Source organism: Micromys minutus, assembly GCF_963924665.1.
Source record: "Micromys minutus genome assembly, chromosome: 25".
In the NCBI taxonomy this organism is placed as follows: Eukaryota; Metazoa; Chordata; class Mammalia; order Rodentia; family Muridae; genus Micromys; species Micromys minutus.
The window spans coordinates 37,800,713-37,826,946 of NC_137960.1; the positions used below are offsets into that span (position 1 = coordinate 37,800,713).

Genomic DNA, 26,234 nt, shown 5'->3' on the forward strand with positions numbered 1-26,234 from the left:
GTTTTCTTCTATGATTTTGTTGAAGATATTTACTGTGCCTCTTAGTTGATATTCTTCGCCCTCTTCTATTCCTATCATCCTTAGGTTTGGTCTTCTCATTGTGTCCTGGATCTCTTGGACTTTTTGGGTTAGGAGCTTTTTGGCTTTTGCAGCCTCTCTAACTGTTTTTCTATGTTTTCAATGTTGTCTTCAGCCCCCGAGATTCTCTCTTCCATCTCTGTAGTCTGTTGGAGATGCTTGCATCTGTGACTCCTGATTTCTTTTTTAGGTTTTCTACCTCCAGGGTTGTCTCTTTTAGTGTTTTCTTTATTGTTTCCATTTCCATTTTAAATTCCTTCTTCAATTCCTTCATCTCTTTGGTTCTGTTTCCCTTTAGTTCTTTCATTTCTTTGAGTATTTTTCTTGTTTCCTCTTTAAAAGCTTCTATTTCTTTATGCTTTACTTCCTGTTCTTGTTTAAGGATCTCTATCATCATCTTGAGGTATGATTTCAGGTCTGAGTCTTCTTTTTCTGGAGTGTTTGGCATCCCGCTGCTTGCTGTGATGGGAGAGCTGGGTTCTGACATTGCCAGGTTGTCTTGGTTTCCATTGGGTAAGTTCTTTTGCTTTCCTCTTGCCATCTTGTTATCTGTGATTATACGTGGTCTTGTTGTCAGTGATTGGTTCCCGTCTCTCCCGAGTACCTGGCCTGTGTCCCTGGATCTCCGCTGTTCCTGGTGGCAAATGGCCTGAGCGTTTGGTCCGTAGGCAAGGGACTTCTAGGTGGGACTCGAGTCTCTATGGTAGAGTTCCTGCTCCCCTGAACCAAACGGGGGGGGGGGTGTGCTTTCTGCGCGCTTGGCCCAGACCTCTCTACGCCCCGGCTACTCGCAGCAGTCTCACCAGGCCTGTGTCCCTTTTTTTTTTTTTAATTTTATACTCATTAATGACCAAGCAATAGTGATTATCTCGTGGCCAGCAGATGCCCAGATTGGCAGTTATAAATATATCTAATAAAATGGAAAATCAAGTCATTATTGTTATATACAGTGCTGGTAAACAGACGGCTTAATTGTGAGAGAGGGTATAACTCTATCCCAGGTTAGCCTCAGGCTTATGGCAATCCTTCTGCCTCAGGTGCCATGTGCTGAAATTACAGTCCTGCCCCCACCATGCCTGGCCTTCCGCTCTACAAGGGGCCAAAGAAGAACAAAAGAAGTCCAGACTGCAGGGGCTGGGAGGTGACTGGCAGAGTCTATGCTGGAGGCTGGTTCTCTGGCAGTCTTCCCACCAAGGCTACTCAGGAGAGCACTCCTTACTTCAAGTCTTGCCTTTTCTGTTTTTGAGACAGGCTCTCACTATGTAGCCTTGGCTAGCCCAGAAGTACTCGATAGACCAAGCTGGCCTTGAGCTGAGAGGCCCACCATCACATCTAAATGGCCAACTCTCTAAACCCCAGACCAGATGAGAGTGAAGTCATTGAAGCAGTCAGTCCATCTTCCCTTCCTCGGGGTGGGGCAGTTTACCAAAAAGCAGACATAAGAAACACAACCAATTATAACAGTTAATTTTATTATTTATTTATTTATTTAAAGAAATTAGTTTGCCAACCAACTTCCACTTTATTCATGTGGGTTTTATTTTTGTTTTGGGTTTTTTTTAAATATTAATTTATTTAATATACATGAGTACTCTGTGTGTCTTCAGACACCAGAAGAGGGCATCAGATCCCATTACAGATGGTTGTGAGTCACCATGTGGTTGCTGGGATTTGAACTCAGGACCTCTAGAAGAGCAGTCAGTGCTCTTAACCACTGAGCCATCTCTCCAGTGCCCCAATTTCATTTTTTAATTTTAAACTCAATATGAGATGACTTTAAAATTATAATGTTTCTCTTAAGAGGGTTTGAAACAGGAAATAAAGAAATTTTCCCATGTAGTTATAAAACTTTGTGCCAGAAAGTTCTTTGAAGGAAGCAATACAGACGACAGATGACAGCGCCTTGGTGCTGACATAGACATCCTATTGTCACTGAATCAGGGACACATTACTTCTAAAACAATATGGCTACAGCTGCACAGAAATTCCTGTTTAAACATGATCCATACCTAATGATCTGTGCTACAGGGGAAAAAAAGCCAAACCAAACCAAAACCCATGCAGTTGATAACCAACCAAACCCACAAAGATTCTAGATTCTAAGCAAATCAGAAAACAGAAAAAGATGTTTAGAATATTTAGTGTAACATTTTCCCCCTTCAGCTTAATGGAAATGTACACGTAATAGATACAGTCTCAGCTGGCAAGCTGGAAGGAAAAGGCCACACATAGACTTCTGGGTATCAGTTCCTGCTCTTACTGCTTCTTCAAGAACTTCCTTCCAGAAAGGACCATTCATACTGGGCACCAAACCCAGTCTTATCTCCCTTTCTGCTATGCTGGGATCAGGCTTGGCAGAGAGAGGGACAGAGGGGTAGAAGGACAGAGGGACAGAGGGATAAAGGGAATGGCCCAAACCAGAGAAGGTGCTCCCTGGCTTTAGGAACTATGAGTCCATGAAGTCAGAAAATGCAAAGCATGACACAGTCTGCAGAACCCCAGGGCATCTCCCTATCCCCATAAGCTTTTCCTAAGAAAGATTCCTTTTCAGCCAAAGTGCTGCAGTCAAGAGAAAACAGAGCTTACACCAGGTACCCCTGAGAACAAGATACTGCACTGCAAGGTAAGTTATAAAAAAAAAAAAAAAAGTTCCAACTTGTACCAGTAAGGGAGGGTCTGTGGATAAAGAGGGCATGGCCAGCCTGGTGCTGAGTGGTCTCTGGAACCAAATGGGGAAGGAGAGAACAGACCTGCAAGTTGTTCTCGGAACTCTACATGCACACACACCTCAAATAAATAAACACATGCAAATGGAAAAAAAACAAGGATTAAAAAAGCCGAAGCCATAAGTTCTAGTTCATTTCAATTCCCTGAGAACTTTGGTGTTTTCAGCTTATTGATTTTGTTAAATTAAAACTATTCTGGCCCACCTATAAAAAGAGTTAAAAAGCAAATATCCCCCACCCTGCTAGAAGTTTTTAATTGAAAGACAAAATTAAATACAGAAATACATTTTAAGTGCAAAGTATCCTCCTGATGCCAGAAAACAACTAACAAAGGGGAGTTAAGTAATTTCACAGCCATATTTTCTCACTCTCCTTCACTGGAACACTGTCATTTGCATGGTATAATAAGCTGTAAATTATAAACACTTTTACATAGCCTGCTGCAAAGGAAAGTCTGCCAGCTTTCTACTGTATTGGCTAGTGTTCAAGCGATTAACTACAGCGTTGAAAAGAAGGGGTGGGAACTTGTTTTGTGTCTCAGTTTGTTGGTTATCTTATGCATAGCCTCTAAAAACCTATTGCATCACTATCTGTGATGAATATGTAAGTAATTACAGCCTTGTAGGAGATTCTGTGGACACTGCAGGACACAATTCTCCCCGGACAGCAGCGAATCTTGCAGGTACATATCATCTACACAATGCCTTGAAACAGTGTCTCCAATGAATGTGAGTGGAATATCAGAATTTAATGAGCACGGAAGAACTAATGTTAAGTGACACGCATTTTGATGTCCAGCTACTGAAGCAACTCATTAGAATACAACTGTTTAGGGCAGAAGTCTAGCTGGGGGGAAAACTGGTTTCTAGAAAACATTCAGGTATCAGTATTTCACAAAAGATGAAGAGCACATCAGAGCAATGGAAGGGGCTACGCCTGTAAACGTGAGTTCTTATCTTTAAAATGTACAGACTCCCCACCTTCCCCACTGCCCATATTCAACTCTATACGGAAAGTGTGTCCCAATAAACCAACAATAATTTATAGAATACTTGAATGCTTATGATAATGTTGGGGCTTCAGAGGTTACAGGAAAAGCTGGTGACTTGTTTCTACTCACATAACACAGCTCTGCCAAACTCAGAACATACGAAGTTATGCTCAGTGCTAAGGATGGATGTCAAATGAGTAAGGGTCCCTAATTCAACATCTGTCCGTGGCACTGAGAAAAGCATGGGTTCTATCATTTGCTTCCCTATAGTCTGAAGCACGCTACTTCATTTCTCTGTGTTCCAAGGACAATGCTTTGTTTCCAGCCAGGGTCATGAGAAGTAACAGTCAGTATGTATGAAGATCATGGAGTAACCCCAGATCTACAGACATCTTGGTATATGTGAGCTACAGCAGTGCTGATTATATTTCTGTGTATTACACAGAAGTGCTCAACAGGTGTTGGTTGACTCAATTAATCAATGAGCAAATGAACAAATCCAGTACCAGGATAAATGAGTCAACAAACAACCGGGCTGGGACTGGGCCTCACCTCCTCAGCCGCTTGGGAAAGCCACTGTTCTTAGCCAGCCCCCCTCCACTGGGACCGTCCACGATGGCACTCTGTGTATGTTCACTCTTGGCAGCGTCATGGATCCATTGTTCTGACTGGATTCAGCACCGAAGTCAATCTTGTCATCTGTTTACTCAGTCCAAGTGCTCAGGCTCTAAAAGCCTATGTTTGCATACCTGCACCTTGACCATCCAGAACTGTTCAGCATTTGAAACCTGTAAGTCTCCTGCCTTCTACCACAACCTTAGCATTTCTCGGCTCACCCTGTGCATGTCTAACCCCTGCCCCCAGTGTCTGACTCCTCCCGATCTCCAGTCCTTAGCCATGACTGCCTCCTTCACCTGAACCCTCACCAACATTTCCTTTCCAGCAAACACAGGCTGTCCTGTACAATAGTTAGTCTTGCATCTGTCCTTTCTTGGTGAGTAAAGAAAATACTCTAGGCGACACTTCCACCTTCTTTGGGTCCCTTTAAGGGCTACTGGAAAATGCAGGTTCTGCTGACAGGAAGGTGTTTTAACCTGGAGGGAGGGAGGTGCAGGTGAAGAGTTAAGTGTATTCTACTCTACAGATACACTGGAGGATGGGGAGAATGGGGGGAATCACAGCAACAGAACTGTGGGACTTAGATGCCAGCAATTCCAAGGGTAAAGATGCATTGTTAGAGAGAACCAACTGGAGAATGTGCCTGTCTTATCTGGCCCACCTAGCTAGGGTGTTGAGGGGGAAAAAGGAAAGCTAAGAGCACATGAGGAAGGGTTTCCTGGACTCTAAGGCTGTCGTAAAGCTAGTTCACACCAAGCATCTGCAAGGGATGGGTAAGGACTGCTTGCCCTTAGTGAGACAGCGGCACAGCTGATCCCAGTAGTGACTGTGGGCAGAGCTCCAAGAGCTCACACGAGTGTGCACTGACATGTCAGGAAGACTGCCAGGTGCAGGACTTGTTTTCTTCCCAGTAGTTTGAGAATGTTCGGATTCACATTTGTTCAGCAGCGTGGTGGCCACAGCAGCAGGACTGAACTCCTGGTTAACTGCATCTGGCTGCACAGGTGCTACTGCTGATGATGCTCTGGCTTGAGACTCACTACTGTCCCTACTTTATAGACGAGTCAGTTGTGTGCGACTTGCGTAAGGTTAAATAACTAATCAGGTACAGATTTGAGACAAAACCTAAGATGTCTTTTTTTACAACACACTACTTACTACTGCGGCGCTCTGAATGTGGGTTTAGAGGATCAGAGGAAGCATAACACTCGTAGCTAGTAGCTACTGGCTTCCATTAAAAAAAATGGAGTCTGGTCATGCTGCACAGGCTAAACTTGCTTCTTACCTCAGCCTCCCGAGGGGTTGATTCTAAGCATGTGTTGTGTTATGCATCTGAAGTAATTTCAGGTTCTCTGTACATAGATTTTATGTATACCCTCAGACACGGCCATCAGCACTGTGAGCCTCCTAGATTCTGCCGTCTGCGTCTATACACGCCCCTGAGGAAATGGCGGATTCGCTGTTTTTAAGCACTACACACCAGGAATCCAACGGCACTGAGGATGGAGAACTGGGCGCTGGGCATTGCATTTGTCTTCCACCTCTTATTTACTAGTCCACATGCAACACCCCCTTCAGAAAAGGGTTTAAAGACCCCTAGCCCGCAGAAGACCACTGTGCAGCTCAGTTTGGCTGTAATGTAGTTTCGGCAGGCTGATCTATGCCGCATTATTTATATATGATCAACTAACTCTCCGGCTGAGTACATTATTAGCAGCTTAGCCCACCTACTTTTGGTGTTAATTATACTTGTGCTATCAGAGGCTGATCTTATATTGTGTTTTTCTAGACGCTCTGGCAAAGGAATGGCGTCTGATGTACAGAATGTTGAACATAAAGTGCCTTCCCTCCTCGCTCAACATGTAATTGCTGTATTTGTGCATGCTGTGTAAGTTGAAAATAACAATAAAAAGTTAATGAAGAAAATAAGTACGGCTCGTAATGAATCAGTAAATAGCACCACATTTGTATGTATTTATTGTTGTAAGTAGGATATTGTCGATAAGGGATATGTAACCAAACCGCACTGGCTTTCTTGAAATTGCTCTGAAAAACAGCAGAGGTTATCTTTTGAAATCATTTACCAAAGCCTATACTAAAATTATGTGGCACAATCCCTTGGGATCATTGTCAATAAGTCAATAAGCACTCAGAGTTTGGGGGGTTTTGGTTTCGTTAGTTTGTTTTGCTTTTTCTGAGACAGGAGCCTGCTAGGTCGCCCGAGCTGGCCTCGGATTTGAAGTGGTGCTTCTCCCGCCTCGGTCTCGAGTTCTAGGCTCACAGGCACATGCTACTCTATTCAGCTTATGATCCTTAAGTGTGCACGGATAGATTTAGCGTCATTGTTTTACTACTTGAAAACTACAAAATATCATTGTGACTTTTAAATGGCCTTTATGGAGAATAACATGGGTATATCAGTAAAAAACTAACACCGTAGGAAAAGCTCCCTGGATGGTCTTCTCACACTTGGGTTCACCCGTCCTTGGCTCCCCTGGCCCCAGAGAGTTATCACCATTCTGGACTTTCTCCCTGATTCTATTCTGTACCTTTACACACGACCTTAGCGAACAGCCACTACACTGTTTCTATGTTACTTATGTTTATTTTTATGTCGTATATTTATACCGTTGAATCCGACATAAATAATATTATCAATATGTTTCTGCTTCAGCTTCAATTCTCGAGATGCTCTTTAACTTACCCAGCCCCCAAGGCACTACAGTTGGGCTGTGCTCGGTATTTTGAAGTACTCGTGGAACCCTAATGTATGGAAAGTAAAGCCTCATAGGAACAGCCTGGTGTTACTATAATTAGAAGTCACCAGCTGCTTCTTAATAACGTACTAAAAAGCAAATTATAAATTCTAATATTAACAGCTGAGACCAAGTCCAACTGCCTAAATTCAAAGGTTAATAAAAATCCCTCTGTCTTCTTCAGGTCTTAGATATTCTCCACACACGAAGAGTCATGCGTGTCATCCTCCGACACAGCTGACCCAGGTTCACGTAGGAGTGGAATGGTAAAAACAATAAGCTAATTTTAAGATGTTTTCTGGATTTGACTTACAGGCATATTAATAACACTGTAAACGTATTTATTAATTATCATTTTGTGTGTGTGCATGCTATGTGTGGGTGTCCACACCAAAGCACACATGTGGATGTCAGAGGACAGTTTTCCTTCCACTGTTATCTTGGTTCTGGGGACTGAACTCAGGTCAGAAGGCTTGCATGGGATGCCAATACTCACAAAGCTATCTTATTTGTGGGTTTCTTGTTTTTTTCCCGAGACAGGCTCTCACTTTGCAGCTGTTAGCCTGTCTATAGCTTACTATGTAGACCAGGCCGGCCTCAACTCAGAGACAGGTCTGCCTCTACCTCCTGAGGGCTGGATTAAAGGTGTGCACCACCATGCTTGCTAACTTTTTAAAGATTTATTTATTTATTATATATGAGTACACTGTAGCTGTTTTCAGCCACACTAGAAGAGGGCAGGAGATCTCATTACAGATGGGTGTGAACCACCATTTGGTGGCTGGGAACTGAACTCAGGACCTCTGAAAGTCCTTGTTTTTAACTGCTGAGCTATCTCTCCAGTCCTTTGTTTTGTTTCTTTAAGATATACTAAACTATGTGTACATGTGTGTGTCTCTGTGTGGATATGTTCATGTAAGCACACGTTCTTGATAATGCCAGAAAAGGGCCTTAGGTCCCATATAACTGGGAACTGGGAACTAAACTTGTGTCCTCTGAGAAACCAGTATGTACGTGTGCTTTGTAACAGCTGAGCTTCCTTGACAGCTCCTTATGCTGAGCTCTTGAGGCCCAACAACTGCCTTACAGTATGTACCACTAATTTAGTCCTAATTACTTCAGTTAAAAACTGAGTTGAATGAAGATTTAACAGTCATGGTGTCATCTTTCATATGAACAGATACTCACTTTAAGAAAGCTAATCTGGAGGTGTGTGCAGTGGTACAGAATTGTGGTCACAATAGTTGGGGGGCTGAGCTATAAGGGTCACAAGTTCAGGGTCAGCAAGGGCCACCCACCCCACTATTAGGCCACCTTGTATTACATAATGAGATTTACCTCAAAGCAAAACCAAAGAAAGCCTACCTAACTGTGCCATTTAGCTTCATTCTTGTCATTTTTTAATTAGAAAAAATATACAATTTATGCACTTTCATATAATGTTTGATCCTGAAGGTGAAAGATACAAATCCGTTCCAGCCAGGTTTCTAAGTTTGTCTATGTCCTTTGTTCATGTCTGTGCTGTGCTGACATCGTAATACATAAGACCTTCAACTTTTTCCCACTGAAGAGTTATTTCTATAGTTGTATATTAATATTTTAAATGGAAATTTGTAATTTAAGAGTTTTGAGACATTTTAGGAATGTCTTCCCTTTAAATGCTAGTAGCAATAATTTAGCCTCATCAAGTAATAACTGACTGCTATGTCCTAGAAACACATTAAATGGTAGGGTGCTATGGCTGTTATGAAATCCTTTCCATTATTTTTAGTTTTAAAGTTTATTTATGTTAATATGTTTGCTTGTGTGTGTGTGCATACTATGTATACACGGGTGTGTATGGAGGCCAGAAGAGGTACTGGGTCCCCAATCAGCAGTTCAGTCCAATAGTAAACACCAAACACAAATCAGTAGCAGCAGCTCGATCATCCAGCAGAAACCACAAGGCTCCACTGAACTGGTGAATCAGCAGAAGTCCTTTAATACGTTTCTCTCTACGAAGTGAAGACCAGCAAGAACATTGCGAGACAAAGCAATGCAAGAGCACCATTCGGTGTTGGGTTTTATTTATACCTTTCCCAAACATCACACGTCCTCTCACGTGTCTGCTTCAGACAAACATCCTCTCACAAGACAGCTTCCAGAAAAACATCACATATCACATTCTCCAAAAAACCAGAAATCTCCACTTCAACCTAGGGCTGGCAAAGTCACGGATCCTGGAGGAGAACCCACAACCATCACTTTACTAAATCAATGCAATCCTCAACTATATTCTAGATATTTATCTTCATACTACAGAGAAGTCTAGTCTTCACCCCTCAACAAAGAAACTTCTCTTTGTAACAGACAGAGACCATTCCAGAAAAGCACAACCAACCATAATACTGTGGAGGCCAAGCCCAACCGGTACGTCTACAAAACAACTCACTAGCTCAGGGAACACTGCAGAGGAGGGAGTACTGACCAGTGTCAGAAGCTACACCACAATGTCTCATTGACATGACCACCTGAACACACGCTGAACAAAGTGCATGAAGGAGCTCACCGGCCTCAAGCCTACAGGAAGAACTACAGGTAAGTAAGGAAAGCTGAGAGCAGAAGAACCAAGTCTTCCCAGAAAAGAGCACCTTCTGGTTCTACAACACCTAGTGGTCGGCCCTAAAACACACATACAAACAACACCATGCAGACCGCACAGGTTATAGTCAGAAATGTGTGTGTGTGTGTGTGTGTGTGTGTATCTGTACATATATACATGTAACAACAATTAAAGAAGAAAGGGCCATGAATCTGAAAGAGAGTAAGGAAGAGTACATGGGAAGGAGGAAGGGGAATGGGAGACATGATACGATTATAATAATCTCAATGAAAATAATTAAAATAGATTCTTTTAAATATGACTTCTTTTTAATTATGTTTATGTAGAGTAAAAAGTGAGTGTGGGTTCCTGTAAAGGTCAGAAGAGGCACCACCCCTTTGGAGCTGGAGTGAAAGGTAGCTGTGAGCCACCTGACATGAATGTGGTTCTCTGCCAGGGCAGCAGGAACTCTTAAACCCTGAACCATCTCTTCAGTCTCTTGCATTATTTTTCATGATATTCTATTGATATATTTTCTTTCTTTAAAAGTTGTATTATATTTTGCTTTATATAACAAAGGTTTTGTTTTGGTTTGGGTTTTTTTGCCTAAAAGACAAAACCTGTGATTTGAAAGTTTCTTTCAGTCTAGAAGAGAACATTTATGTTATCATGAAGACATGGTCATCTAAACAAGGGTTTAAATGAACACAATGTCCAGGGCACTAGATGAGATGAGGGTATTCGAGGTAAGGGCAGCGCCTGCCCTTGTGGAGTGAGCAGTCTGATAAAGGACACAAAACAGGGACAGGGCTTGGAAGTAACAAGAGAATGCGAGTTCAAGACACGACACAGGTCTCACTGTGTGGTCCAGGCTGTCCTGAGTGCTACTCGGGCCTTTGCTAATCGAAGCAGCAGAGCCGCAAGGGCGCAGGGAGCTTACCTGATATCACAGCTGTGCTGTCAACCTGACAGCTGGAAGGGCATGCCCGAGAGGACAGCCATGCGGGGAAAATCCATCCCAACTGTGGCCCTGACTTGAGCTTGGAAGGTGCGGGGGGGGGGGGACTGCTCTCTTCGACTCCCCAGTCAGAGTTGGTTACACAATGTGACCAACCGTTACAAGTTCCTGCCACCGTGACCTCTTCTCCATGACAGTTAAAACTGGGAACTAGGAGCTAAAGCAGAAGGACAACAGAACCATCTCTTCCCTAAGCCGCTTTTGTCAGAGCACTGACCTTATCATAGCAACTCAGCTAGCTTAGGGACACATGCTTAGGGTCACATAACCAGGGGGCAATGGGATTCAGGTTCAGTTTAAAAACTATTTAAATATAAAGCATATAAGCAGATCTTTCTTTCCTCACTTGGCCCCTTCAAGTGGGAATTCAGAAAGTTGCTTCTCTAAGCCTGGTTTCTCATTAGGAAGTGTATTGCTGCTTCACAGAATTCCCAATAGGATTCCAGGCTAGGCACTCTGAAATAGAATACATTTCCCAAACCTTTGCAGTGTTCTACAAGATGGACTACTGACAGCTCAAATGGCTCTGTAGTCAGACTCATTAGTCACACATCTTTTTAGGAATTCTAGAGCATACCTTATGCCCAAAGTGACGCCTGGACAGGAAAATCTTTTAAACTCTGCTTTTTACCTAGCATACTAGTACATGCTGACCTGACTAACCTTTGCATAACTCTACTAGTGACAGCCATAAGCTCTGGAACACAGATTGGGAGATGCTGGCAGGAAGGAAAGCATGGAGCAACAGCACACAAGGGGTCTGAACATAGCCGATGTGACAGCCTTGTGCTTGGGGTAAAATCTCCATTATTATCCTTCCTTTCCAAGTCTCTGCTTTTCCCTCTCAAGTACTGCCCAGAACATTCCTCTCGCTGGCCACTTCTCTTTCTCTTAGACCTCACATCACACAACCATTCGTGTGTGTGTGTGTGTGTGTGTGTGTGTGTGTGTGTGTGTGTGTGTGGTGTGTGCTTGCACATTACTACATTACTGGAGATGGAACTAAGGGCTTGGCACCTGCTAGGCAAGTATTCTACCAGCCTCACCCCAAGATCATCTGTTGGGCAAACACTAACTGTGTCCTACAACACGTTTCACTGGGGCCTCTGCATGTGTGTGGCTGGCTCATTCCTCCCTCCCCTCCCTTCCCTTTTCCCGCTGTGGTATTAGGAACTGAACCCAAGGTTTTGTGCATCCCACGCAAGTGCTTTACTGGGCTCTATGGCTGGTCCTTATCTACTTATTAGTATTTATTTATATAAGGTTTTACTATCTATCCCAGTTGATCTGAAACTTATCCCCCTGCCTCTGCTCCTCAGTGCTGTTATTAGGAGGAAGAGGCTCCAAGCCTGATTTTCACTTATTTCTTTAAAAATATCATTATTATTATTACTGTGTATGTGTAATAATAATAATTCACACAAGCCATGGTACACACGTGGAGGTCAGGGACAACACCATGGAGTTGGTTCCCTCCTTCCACATTTATGTCAATTTAGGGGATTGAACACCTTCAAGTCATAGGCTTGAATAGCAAGGACCTTTACCCACTGAACCATCTCAATGGCCCTCATTTAATTTTTAAAACCATTCTCTCAGGCCAATGAGAAGGCTCAGCAGGTAAGGTGCCTGTTGCCAAGTCTGATGATGTGAGTTCAATGCCTGGACCTGATGGAAGGTTTAAAAAGGAACAGCAAAAACTTCTCTGAAGCATATGCCAAGGTAGCCATCGTCTTTTCCCAGGGTCTACTCTGCTGCCTAATTCTTCGGGCCCTTTACAGTCTCACATCAGCTTTTCCTTAGCACCATACTTCCTCCTTTTTACCGTGTGAGTCTGCTCAGGATATGAGGGAAAGATCTATTGCACACTGTTCTGGCTCATGAATTCTGAGTTCCCAGGTTCACACATTTTCCATATGTGTGTCTCTGTCCAGTTTTCCCCTGAAAGGACTCTGGTTATATTAGGTTAGGACTTATTCCAATGACTTTATTTTAATTTGATTACCCCTGGGGGACAAAAAAGTATCTCCTAAATAAGTCCACACAGTGAGGCAGTAGGGGACAAGACTAACTCAGTAAATGAATCTTGGGATGATAATGAAGCCACAACACACAAAATGAAGTCAGTCTCAGGCTATGAATTCATATAGCCATTCATGTACCAACTGTAGATAGACTGAGTGCCTGTTCCGAATCCACACTCAGTGGCTCCCCCAGGTACTTGTCTAGCCCATGGCTTCAGCCAGTCAGTGTCTCAATTCCTCTGCTTAAGGAGACACACTTCGCTGTGCCTCCGACTGACTCATCTGCTTCCCCAGAACTGAGTCTCTCCTTTCTTATCAACATTCATAATTGTCCCCCATAGAACTCTGTCCATACTCAGTCTATAGCATCTATAACATGGTGTTACACTTGCTTTGGTTTTGAGACAGGTCTAACTACGTAGTTCTGGGTAGCATGCCAGTCACTATATAGCTCAGGTTGGCCTTGAACATACAGCAATTCTCCCGTCCTTTCTTCCCAAATACTTGGATCACAGGCATGTTCCACCATACCTGACTGCATTGGAGTCATTTATACACTTACGTGTTTCCTAGCTTGATGCTAAACTCTCTGTGGGCAAGTAATGCCCAGTATTGAGTTTATACTGCCTACCATATACGTAGTGCCTGATACATCAAAAGCACTTAATGGCTGTTAAGCAGGACTTGGGTTTGAACACAGGAAGGTCTAAAAGGTAAAAAAGTAGGAGGAGTGATAGGAGACAGGGCTGGAAAGACAGCCGTTGTTAAAATCTAGACTCGAAGTAGCAATGGCTGGTACAGGGGAGTGGTAGTGAATGGCTAGAAATCAAACCTGCAGATGTGATGTGTGGCTCACAGGGCATAGAACATAAAGGGTGGGGGTTCCTGAGATTAAATTTTTGAGGATGAGGGCTTAACAGACCGGTGATAGCACTGGCCTCAACAGAAAGGTGTATTATGTTAACACCTGCTGCTGTTAACAGGGTAAGCATCTATTTAAGTGTTGTAGACTTGATTCATTACTTATTGGGTTCCCAAATTACGAGGGAATTCACAAGTCTACCTGTAAAATGCAGTGTGTCCCCGCTCCCAGTTGGCTTTCATTGCTGGTAGCCAATGGCTGGGCAAAGAGGCAGAGGCAGGACTTTAGATTTCCTGGACAAGGGAACCATGGGAACAAAGATGTAATGCCTCCACGTTGTGGAAGCAGAGAGGTCAGGCCTGAGATCTGGGGAAGCAAGAACACACAGCCATTTAATAACAGGAGAAGGTCGGCCCTAGGGACCCCCTGTCCTGACTGACTCAGGGGTAGCAAAGATGGAATGTAGATTTTAGTAAGTAATAACTCAGGAGTATTGGAGGGGAGGTGTTAGCAACATGAAAGTTTGGGAGTGACCTGGTCATTGGGCTGTTTAGGACATATTAAAAATAAGGCTGTGTGTGTGTGTGTGTGTGTGTGTGTGTGTGTGTCTTTCTTTCGAGAATCCAGAACATTTTGGCAGGTACTGAGGAAACACACACTGCCACCGGCAGGGTGATTTGAGTAGTGTTTGTAATTTTTTTTTAAATGTACATTTTATTTATTATGCATACTCTACTTGCATGTACATCCATGTGCCAGAAGAGGGCCTTAGATTCCATTATAGATAGATAGTAGTGAGCCACCATGTGGTTGCTGGGAATTGAACTCAGGACCTCTGGAAGAGCAGTCAGTGCTCTTAACCACTGAGCTACCTCTCCAGCCCCTACATTTAAGCGCCTTAAAGTGGACTTTCTTTTATCACGCTGGCATAGATACCGACGGTCAGGTTGGTGCTCTTCCAAGGAGTGATCCAGAGAACACAGCATCTTTGAATGGGCCTCCAAGAGCATCTGCTCAACATGCCTCATGGTGCAGTATTTTTATGGTGTAGGAAGTAGTAACATTTTGAGGTTTCTATCTATAACATGAATTATCTAACACTTGATGAAAGTATTAACTTGGGAGCCTTTTTAATTTATCTCCAAACTACTGAGGTTACACTGTTAATATAAACAGCATTTTTTTCTGTAAGAATATTAACTAGATTTCAGATATATAGCCTAGCTAACTGCAAGGGAAGGTGGGAAACATAGTCTAGCTGGGTACTAGGGAAGAGAAAATAAATATTTGTTAAATGTGTTTCAGGAGAGAAAAATGTAGTCCATTTGTAGGAATTATTTTGGGTTTTGACACTGAGTCTCCTTATATAGCTTGGGCTAGCTCAGAACTCACAAACGTAGCCCAGATTGGTCTTAAATTTGTGGTCTTGCCTCTACTTTAGCTTTTGATGTTCCAGTAAGCGCACTGTTTTTAACTGCTAGTTACAACAGAATAATTCAAATTGGTTCTTGCAAAACAATTGAGAAAGCTGAACCATCAGGAAATATTTCACCGAGGCCTACTGTGTTGGCACACTTGTACTCCTAGCATGTGAGAGGCTGGGGGTGGGGATCATGATTCAGGGACATCCTAGGTTATACTGCCAATTTCAGGCTACCCTGGACTCCACTGGCGGCCACGCTGCCTATATAATAATACTAACAGCAATGACAACCATTTGGATTTCTTTAAATTTAATAATAGTACATTAGAAAAATTTCAATTTAAGTACAATATGTATTTTATTTGCTACAAAATATCTTTTATACACAAAACAAAAATATTCTATTATTACTAGTAAAATGGGACATTATAAAAGTTCTCGTTATAGTTAGAGATATTTGCAAATTTAGTTAAAATTGTACTGGGAAGTGAACCCAAGGACTAGAGCATGCTAAGGCAAATGCTCGACCACTGAGCTGTCTCCAGCCCTTGCTGTATGCTCTATTTTTTAAAGTTAGTATTGATAAAATAAACTCTAAACCTTGTATTGCTGGCAAATGGCTTGGATAGACGTTATAGCACAATTTTATAAATGTGGGTCTCTTGCCTTTCCCCCAAGTACACTTATTACATTGTAGCCTAAATTCTGTCTCTCTTAGCTATTATGTGATAAGTTTGCAGTACCAGTTATATCCCGAGGCCAAACAAAAATGATCACTTAACTCACTTTGGGGTCCTTAGGAAACTCACTCAGGTCCCGTTAGCTGACATCAAAGTCACGCTAAAGAGAAAACCCACCAACAAAATAAACCCCAGTAGTTGGAGGTAAATTAAAAAGCTCCCAAATCAGTACTTTCCTCAAATGTTAAATAATTCACTGTGGCATTATAGATACAAGCCTCCAGCAAAAGGTACACTTGAATAATTAAGGAAGCAGGAGACAAACAAATTGACTGCAGTTGTATAGAAACAAACTGGTGGCCTCCCAAACTCCTATGCCAAATTACTTTTTACATTAGCAAGTGTGTAAAATACTCAGGCAACTGATAAATTACTATATCAAGTCTGATTACAGAAAATGGCCTAGAATTATATGTCAGGGTTATTCCTGAACATAACTGAGATTCTACCCACTCAAGTAAAACTCATTTAGATTATTTTAAAAGATTTCTGATGTTTTTTTTTGGGGGGGGGGGCTGTTCTTTGTTTTTTTGTTTTTTGAGACAGGGTCCTGTTCTATAGCTCCGACAGCCTCAGATGTGGTTCTTTGGCCTTGGTATTCCAAGGTAAAGAGATTCCATGTTGCAAGGATGAACAATAGATTTGTTTCAGAGCGGGTGATGAGAGAACAGAAACCTGAGCAAATATCATGGGGTACCACATACATACAGGTAACATGCACCTGAGTTACAGAACTATCTATCTACAATAAAAACAGGATTTCAACTTATCCAGCAGATTTTTGATAAAGACTTGACTTCTGGAATGGCTGTATCTTCTGTGACATAAAAATGATTCACTTCCAAACATCTGTCATGTATGGAGCATCACTTTTAAAAGGCTGAGAAATAGTCAAGTACAGCTGGTGTTTACCTCATACACATGTGCACAGCTGACATTTACCTCATACTCATGTGCACAGCTGACATTTACCTCATACTCATGTGCACAGACATTTACCTCATACTCATGTGCACAGCTGACATTTACCTCATACTCATGTGCACAGACAACATTTACCTCATACTCATGTGCACAGACAACATTTACCTCATACTCATGTGCACAGACATTTACCTCATACTCATGTGCACAGACATTTACCTCATACTCATGTGCACAGCTGGCATTTACCTCATACTCATGTGCACAGTTATTTGGATGTACAAGCCAACAGCTGACAATCAGGGCATGCTTAAAGTCAGGAAGCAGGAAATCAGTGGGACTCTTGACAGGATGGAGATGTGTGACCCATTCACTTTCCACTACCATGGGTTGCTAGTAATTATTCTAAACCTTCGTATATTTTCTCTCATAATTCAGGCTAAATTTACTCAAATTTTCTACAAACTACATAAGGTAAAGTTTTAAGCTCTAACGGAGGCAATTTGGAGAAGCTAGATAAACATCTAAGTAGATTTTCATTTGCAAGCTTCCCAAGACATTCTTACAAGAGGATCTGGGAGGAAGGGAGAACACAGCAATTTAGCATCAACCGTAATGTACAAGAGAAACAAACTATTTGAAAGGGAAAAGGCAGGCGAACAATGAGAAATGAGTGACCTTGGTCTGACCTTTCTGCACTTGCTGTATGTAATATATAAAAATGTCTCTGGGTTTGGGAATTTGTTCTCTTAAGAGTGAAGTCTTGACAGCTCTTCTAGCGGCATCAGAAAGAGCAGATGGGTAACTCATTACATAATACAAATAAAAATCAATTCAAACAGTGAAATTGATCTCTATATCTCCCTTCTACTGAAGATTCTTAGATGGGAAGAAAATGAGAGAGCAGGTTTTTGGGAGTTTTATGTGACCTAGACTAGACGAAGGGAGAACAGTGACCCCGCAGTAGGACAGCGGTGCTGCTCCACTCACCATGAGTATATCCCGCTGACCACGTCGTAGTTCTGACTGGAGGCGTCCCCAGTGCTGGGCCCCGCTGCCTTTGAGATGAGCAGCACGACCAGGCCCCGCAGCTGCAGGTTATGTCTGCTGTCGTGCACGAGGCCCCTGGAACAAACAGAGAAGAGGTCAACGCCCTTCCCAAGATGGGGCAGATGGAGCTAGAAGACGGCTATAAAAATGGTTAAATTTCTAAGACATAAACAATGGGACTTTTTTATACAGAGAATTAAGGAGGAAACACTAATGCACAAGCAGCAAGTTCACAAGACATCTAGAGAACGTGATCTGGTTTTATAAAGTAACACTCTCAGTGTGGGCCTGACAACATGGCTCCCTTCTCTTTCTGGGTCCTGTGCTGGCTAATACCTAACTTGCACCTTTTATTACAGGTGCCAGGTTGGATCTGCGGCAGGGCTTTCGGCATGCTCAGTAAGCTCTTCACAGCCTCGGTGCACTCCAGGCTCTCCTTCACAACCACAATCTGCTCTGAGATCAAAGGGAAGCTTGCAGCTTAGACCTGCTCTGTAATATATTGGCTTTGCTACGGCAGACTGACTCCAGCAGCGGCTCCAGGACAGGTAGGCCTGTGCTTGACAAGCCTTTCTGTCATTCAGCAGTGATGTGACTCAGAGGACTGATGCATGGGATGTGGAATGTGGCAAGAAACTCTTCACAAGCTCTGTTCTTTTTGTTATTGTTTTGACAACTTATTCTCTCTCTCTCTCTCTCTCTCTCTCTCTCTCTCTCTCTCTCTCTCTCTCTCTCTCTCACACACACACACACACACATTTTCTGTCTCCTATTTTTGATTTTTCTATTCCCATATCTAACAAGTTTTCCCCACTTTTCTAATAAACAGGATCTACCATAGCATTTCTACTTCACCAAGTAGTAGATCTCCAGTGGGATTCCCACTCCAATGGCGTCTCATTGAAACATTTACCTCTTTCAGAATGTGATTCTGAAAGATGAGGGAAAGAATATGAGAAGGCTGGTAGGCAAAACAAGAGAATGTTCCAGGAGGCACAGCTTCTTACCCTTAGTCATATAAGACTAGGGCTGACAACTTAGAGGGCAGATGAATGGTTTGAGTAAATAAAATTTTCCCCAAGCAGTCTCTTTAACTCTACTAATACCATTAGAAATAGCACTCAGCTAAACTGATACCAAAGCTTAATATTCATTCACAACGAAAAGAGATCAAGTCTATCAACTAAGCAGAAAGCCTCCAAGATCTAAATGGGCAGTGCCACTCTTACATGGAATAATCCCGGCCACTCTTGGAGAATTTGACCTCCTTTCCACTTAGAGATACTGGCAAGCAGAACCACATCCAGAAGCTGGGCAAAATCAGAGGGATTGGACAGCTCCTGGGTTTTGAAGATTTCTACTTCAGATTTGAGATCTGCAACCAGTTTAAAGTCCATGCAAAAATTCCCTAATCTGAAAACCACGAAATGGAAATCATTTCTGGTCCCAAGTATTTTGCTAGATGATACTCAACCAGTATTGCCACAGGTGTGGTTGTTGGGTAGGAAAACAGTGATGCTTGTGTCTTGGTTTTATTCAGTCAAACACTCAGTGAACAGCAACCTATGTCGAGCAGTAGTGAGATGTGGTCTTTCTCTGCACAGATAACACTCTGGATGAGAAGCATTAGTCAAATGTAGTATGATCTGCTTTAGTGAATGAACGAGGGCTGAGAGAACCCAGAGTAGTACTAAGTAGGTGGCAACACCACTTCCTGGGGCTCAAAACATATCCATGAGAACAAGAGAGTCTGAAGAGGGCTAACTAAGCTGGAGTACATGTGGAGACAGGTGTCCTGGGGGAAGCAAGGGTGTGGAGGTGAGCAGAGACCGTGCTGGCAGGGGCAGGCTGTGAGGCAGGAGCAGAGACACAGCACAAGAGGAACTCCAGCCACACGGGGAGGAGAAGCCGGGTAGACTTCACACTTACAGTAAGAGATGGAGCCTCAGCACACCAAATGGCTTTACATGACTAGAAGACTAGAGCAGCCTCTACTGATGTTTAACTCTTGTTGTTGCGATGCAGCCGCTGCTATACCCCACAGACAGCTGGTTTTCCTAAGTTTGTGATTGCCAATAATTTCATTTCACTATATTACTGATCACCCACAAGTACAACAAATATAAAAGCGAAAAGCCCTTTATTGTTATTGGTGTTGTAAATGAAGCAGCACTCAGTGGAAGACTCCCCGCAGAGGGCAGACCCTCAGTCAAGTCTTGGGATAACATGACCCCCCCAAGAACTTATGAGAGACCGTCCTTGCTGCAATTACACGAGGTTTTTTAATGGACCAGTGCACTGGGGTCAAGACTCATCCCACGCAGGAGTAGAGGAGTCTGACCCTGACTGGCTGTGAGATGGGGGTTTTAAAGGAAACAAACCACAACGGGGGGCGGGGGGTACGTCATTGGAGAATACCAAAAATACCAGTGAAGAATCGAGAGAGGAACATCGGTTTCTCAAGATTGTTTATGATGTGTTATTTAACTTTTATGTTTTTATGGTCAGCCAGTTCCTGAAACAGTCACTGAACCTGCTATCCTACATTTTTGGCTCCACTCTAACTGCTAGGGGTCTTCTACTTTACCTGTTAGGGGCTCAGGATTTATCCTGGTCTTTCATTAGCACTATTATTTAAGTGTTATATTAAGACTATTTATGTTCTGCTGGTATGAACAAGTCTCACTGCTCACGTATCCATTTGCCTAGTGACCTCTGAAGCCTTCCACGCATGAGGCACCATGCTAGGTACAGGTGCTACGGCAGGCAAAACCAGGCATAGAGCTGAGGACCTAGCAGAAGAAATGGAAATATCACTAATAAAATGTAAGACCACGATCGTAATCAATGCTTCCGTGGACAACGAGAGAAAGAGCTGACTACATCAGGAAAGCCACAGGCTTCCCTGAGGAAGTAGTGACCAAGCTGATGTCCAAAGAACAGGTGGAAAAGGAACCTGAGAAGGAAAGGGGAAGAAGAATGGGTCCCCAGGACACCGGTGACCTGGGGCACACAGGGACTAGACCACTCCGGCTGAACAGTCTATGGCAATAGGTTTGCTGTTTATCCAGGAACAATGGGAGGTGCTACAGTATCTTATTAAAGCAAATGAAATGACACAAAACAAAAGCTGTTGTATAAAGATGACAGGGTGGTGGCAGGTGTGGGATGTAACCAAATGGTGTAAGACATCTGGAGAGGTGGCTTTTGTGATCCTGAGAGTTATAGGACGAGCTTAATATACATCTAGAGATGAGTCAAACCTAAAATAACAATTTTAATTCAATTAAAATAGAATTTGCAGTTTTGAAAGTCCTAGGAAAATCACTTGATATGAATGTATAACTAATTTTAAAAACTATTAATTCTAAGAAGTCTGTAAAATATATTTATTTGGGAGTAAAAACCAAACCACACCAAACCAACAAGCCAGACAAACAAGAAGCCAAACCTACTTTGAAGTTTAGGCTGGCCTGAAATTCTCTGTGTAGCCCAAGCTGGCTTTGACCTTGAGGCAATTCTCTTGTGTCCATCTTTCAAGTGCTGAGATTACAGGTATAAGCTACCATGCCCAGCTCCGCTGAAATCTCCGCCTCTCCCAGAATTCTAGTGTAGATCTAAGATGACTACTAATGTGAGGGGAACTGAGTCCTTCCTTGGCAGGATGGCTGAGAAGACGAGGCTTTGGGCCAGGCAGCCTCCCACATCAGAGACCTGGTTCATGGAGCTGCAGACATTAGAGGCTGGTTCAGGTCAGCTGCACCATCACATCTGCAATGATTAACACACTTCTCTACCTTAATTCATTTTTCTACCTCAAGGTCTCAAATCGCTTCTGTGATACTTTGTTAAAACACAGCCTCTTAAATTGTTTTAATACAAATATATCAAGATGGAGGGACATACAAATAGGAACTGTAAGAAAGCAGTTATTACAGGGAGCACATCATATATTCGAATATATTCTCAATCCTATAAAGAACAGCGAACAGCACACAGAGAAAAGCTTCCTGCCAGGGTGGCCCTCAGTACCCACTGAAAGATGGCCAGATTTCCTTGAGAAGGGGAAGAGAAGAGGCTGTGAGGGAAAGAAGCATCTCACAGAAAGGAGCACAAGAAGCAGTGACAAGAAGGGGAGGGTGGGAACAGGTTCAGAAGCTAGGGGACTATCCAGTTAGGCACGAGGCTCACACAAACAAGCCCAGAAAAGCAGACAAAGGATGAAGTGCCTTGGGACTTAGGTGTGTCTGGACTTCTGAAAGCAATCTGGAGGCTTGGGCAGTGTGTCAGTAAGATAGCGATGCAATTGGTGCTAAAGACTGAAACTGTTCCCTGGGCCTGATACCATGGTGACAGCATGCTGGATGCAGAGGAAATGAGAGGGAAGACCAGTAAGGAGGTGCCTCAGCCAGCAGCCTGGGGAGAGATAGTGAGGGCTGCAATTAGGGCAGTGCAATGAAGGGGTGAAGAGCAATGAAGGTGGCCATGGGCAGAGGGAGGCAGGGAGGGAAGAGTCGAACCTCTCTGTAAGTGTAATGATGCTACACCTAGGAGAGATTGGAAATAAATCTAATAAGGAATTGGTGAGTTCATTTTTTGACATGTTAATTTTGAATGCATGGAGGGTTTGCAGATGAAGATGCCCAGTGGGGAGCTGAAAATGCTATGGATACAAATTTAGCTGGTTCTCCCTGGAAGTAATGGCTGAAACAAGGGAAGCTGGTAGATGACGGTGTTTGGGGAGAAGAAAAACAAGAAGAAAAAGATGATGGAAAATGCTAAGAAAAGGAAAGAAATAGGTGTGGTGGTACATACCTTAAGTTCTAGTTTCAATTTTGGTTTTTGAAACAGGATCTCAACATAACCTTGGCTGTCCAGGAACACACTGTACAGACCAGGCTAACCTCCACCTCTTCCACCTGCCTCTTCCCCCAGAGCTCCATACTACAGATTCAAACATGCAGGAGGACTGAAAGTTGATTGCAAGTCCAAGGCCTGTCTGGGCTACACAGGAGGACTTTGTCTCAAGAGACTAACTACATACATGCACGTATACATGCATACGTGCTTAGAATGAAATAAATCTTGAGAACTCCTAGGTTTAGGGAACATAGGAAGAATTAGTAAAGAAATGAATGCTGCCCACAAACATAAGGGATACATAGATGAAGAGCTATGAACACACTGATGGTGGGAGAGAGGCCTGCAACCACACTGTAAACAAAGGCCATGGCTGCCTTTCAGAACTTACTGCACTGCGTTTTCCGTCAACCTGACACAAGCTGTAGTCATTTGGGAAAGAGGAAATCTCAACAACAAAATGACCCTAGCAGACTGGCCAATGGGAAAGCCTGTGCTCCACTTTCTCAATGGATGATTAATATGAGAGGACCCAGCTCACTGTAAGCAGTGCCACCCCTGGGTGCTGTAAGTTGTGGGCTTTGCAAGCCACTGACTGGACCCTGCATCAGACCCACCTGCAGGTTCTTGCTTTCACTTCTGTGAGTGATGGACTACAACGTGTAAGATAAAATAAACCCTTTCTTCCCCAAGTTATTTTCGATCACCGTGTCTTATCACATCAAGAGGAAGCCCGAGGCATATACACAGTCCTCTTAAAATACTATCTATTTCTGTGTGGAGGTGGGTGGGGTGCTTATGTTTGTGCAAGAGTGTGTCTGCAAATATAAATGCAGGAACGTGGAAGCCAGAGAACATGTGGGAATCAGTTCTAGTCATTATGACATATGGAGATCACAGGGCTTAAGCTTGGGTCACCAGATTTTGCCAAGAAGTGCTTTTACCCCGCTGAGCCATCTCAACAGTCTAGTGGCTTCTTCTTTCAGGCCTTTTGGGGGTACTTACTATGTACCTGTAGGTCAGCATTACCACACCGAGTAATAAAAATCCCCGCAGAGTGACAAGGATGACACACTGAAGTCAAGGACCAGCTGTTTTCTCTCGAAAGCCACGCCAGAAGTTCCTACTGCCATCCTTTTTTAAGTGAGAAAAATTCGAAAGGAGGCTTGGGAAAGAAAGTTTAATAATTACTGGGTGCATTAGTCAATTAAAAATGGAAGTGCCAAGATTTAAACAGTATTTGGGCTTACAAGCCCAGTCTTTTATGCCTTGAGGCAACTATGCAAAAATTCCAGATGACTGTCCCTCGGACAAGACTGTATGAAGTCTAAATGACTCAGCATCCATTTAAACACACACACACACACACACACAATTTGTGCACACACAGGTACTGGTGTGACTGATCCAAAACACAGGTGAGCCTCTATGGCAGTGAGTGGTTCTCAACCTGAGGGGGTCGAATGACCCCTTCACAAGGGCTGCACACCAGATATCGTGCATGTTAGATACTTACATTATGATTCATCACAATAGCAAAACTCGTCAGGAAGCAGCAATGAAAATAATTTTATGGTCGGGGGTCTCCACAAGATGAGGAACTGTGTCAAAGGGTCACAGAATCAGGAGAGTGGGGAGCCACTGCTCTACAGCTATGACTGGTCCGGCACATGGATGGGATTGGTGCAAATACCTGTGGGACCACAGGAGCAGATTCCTCAGGAATACTGAGTCAGCTGGGACATGCTCCCCTATGCTGCCTGCAGCTCTGGTTTTCCACTATCAGGCCCTCCAAATGGCTTCTCCTTATCTACGTTCGGTGGACAAACCGGCCTAGTAACAGAGAAAGGCGTATGAGCAACAGATGACAGGGAAGTGATGACTGTGGAGCAGTCCTGTAGACAGCGGCTAAATTGTACAGGGGGTTGGGCAGCCAGCTGCTTGCTGGCCAAAATCACAGCCGAATGGCTCGGTGGCCAGGGCAGAGGGAGAGGCAGTGAGGTCTCTGACAATACAGAAGGATCAGAGGCTGTGAGGAGCCAAAGGACATAACCTGCAGGTTCCAGTCACCAGGATGCTGTCAAGTCTTCAGTGCCTAGGGTCTCAGACCTTAGGTGAGAGTTATAATACTGGCCTCTGCCAAAGGTTGAGGAATCTTGGTATCTTGGCCTGCCTGGGAACTGCGACACCATTTGCAGAGAAGGGTTGAGAAACCCTGACTGGCCAGGCATACAAAGAGCTCATACTCGCTGGCTAAAGGTCCCTGTGGTGGTGTGAATAGAAATCGCCTCCACAGACTCATGTGTTTGAATGCTTGGTCACCAGGGAGTGTCACTATTAGGAGGTGTGTTCTTGCTGGAGGAGGAGTGTTACTATGGGGCCAGGCTTGGAGGTCTTATTTTTTCAGGCCACACGTAGTGTGGCAGTCTCCTCCTGTTGCCTTCCAATCAAGATGTAGAGCTCTGAGCTCCTTCGCCCACACGACGCCATGTTCCCCTCTGAGCTGATAATGGACTAAACTCTTAACTGTAAGCCAGCCCCAATTAAATCTTGTCCTTTATAAGAGCTGCTGTGACCATGGTGTCCCTTCACAGCAATGGAGCCATAACTAAGTCTCCTTATCTGAGGCTTTCGTGAGTGTTTGAGGATGGGGGGGGGGGGGTTACACTTGCTGCTGCTTCAGCCTGCCCACTGTTGAACACTCTATGCAGCTGAACACGGGAAACTACAGCCGACAGACACCAGCACTTAAACAACTCCCCGCTGACCCATGAGTCTATGCAAAAGAACCCAGCTGATTGGAAATATAGTCACTCTATTCTCAAGTCCTGACTCCCTCTTCCTAAATTATGACGCCTTTAAAAGTTATGAAGTTACACACAATAAAAGCCCCAACACATTCTAGCCAACATGCTGTGCTGCGTTATTTGAATACTATGTTAATGAAGTTAGTTACTTCTGATAAAAACGGGCCACAAGGGACCTAATCCTTACGAGTGGTCTCTGCCTTCCTTTTCCACTTGGAAGAACTGGCTGGCACCACTGTCAGAGTGAAAGTGGACGCTGTCCGATGGAGGGCAGTGGTAGATACCAGAACTGGGGCACAGGAAACCCTTCTTCTCTTCAAGAAGACTTCCTTGTTGTGCTTTTCAATCAAGGGCAAGTGTGTCTGTGTGCTGGGCTGCAAACACGGGTGTCTGCACTAGACAGAGACACTGGAGTTCCTGGAATATTGGGAACCAAACTCAAGACGTCTGCAAGATCAACACTCACTCTTAACCACATCCTCCAGCCTCATGAAAAGATCTTTTTAAGGTTCATGTTTAAGATTTCAGAATTCTAGGTAAGTGCAATTGCGCAACAGTAAAGACACTTGCAGCCAAGCCTGACAACCTGAACTCAGTCCCCAGAACTCACATGGTGGAGAGAACTGACTCTTGAAACCTGTCCAGTAGAGACAGACCCCTGGGGCTTCCTGGCCAGACAACCTGGCAAGTGCCAGACTCGGCCAGTGAAAAATCCTGACACTCACAAAAGGTAGAAGAACGAACACACACACACACACACACACACACACACACAC

At 43.6% G+C, this 26,234-nt stretch overlaps 1 protein-coding gene across 1 annotated transcript in view; it reads right to left on the bottom strand.

The window, feature by feature from the left end:
* PDSS2 (decaprenyl diphosphate synthase subunit 2) overlaps window positions 1-26,234 on the bottom strand; it is a 200,636-nt gene that overhangs the window by 113,429 nt on the left and 60,973 nt on the right. Inside the window, exon 2 of the mRNA XM_080938452.1 lies at window positions 17,732-17,866. Within this exon, the coding sequence (XP_080794578.1) occupies window positions 17,732-17,866 (135 nt within the window). The remainder of the gene's footprint in view (window positions 1-17,731; window positions 17,867-26,234) is intronic.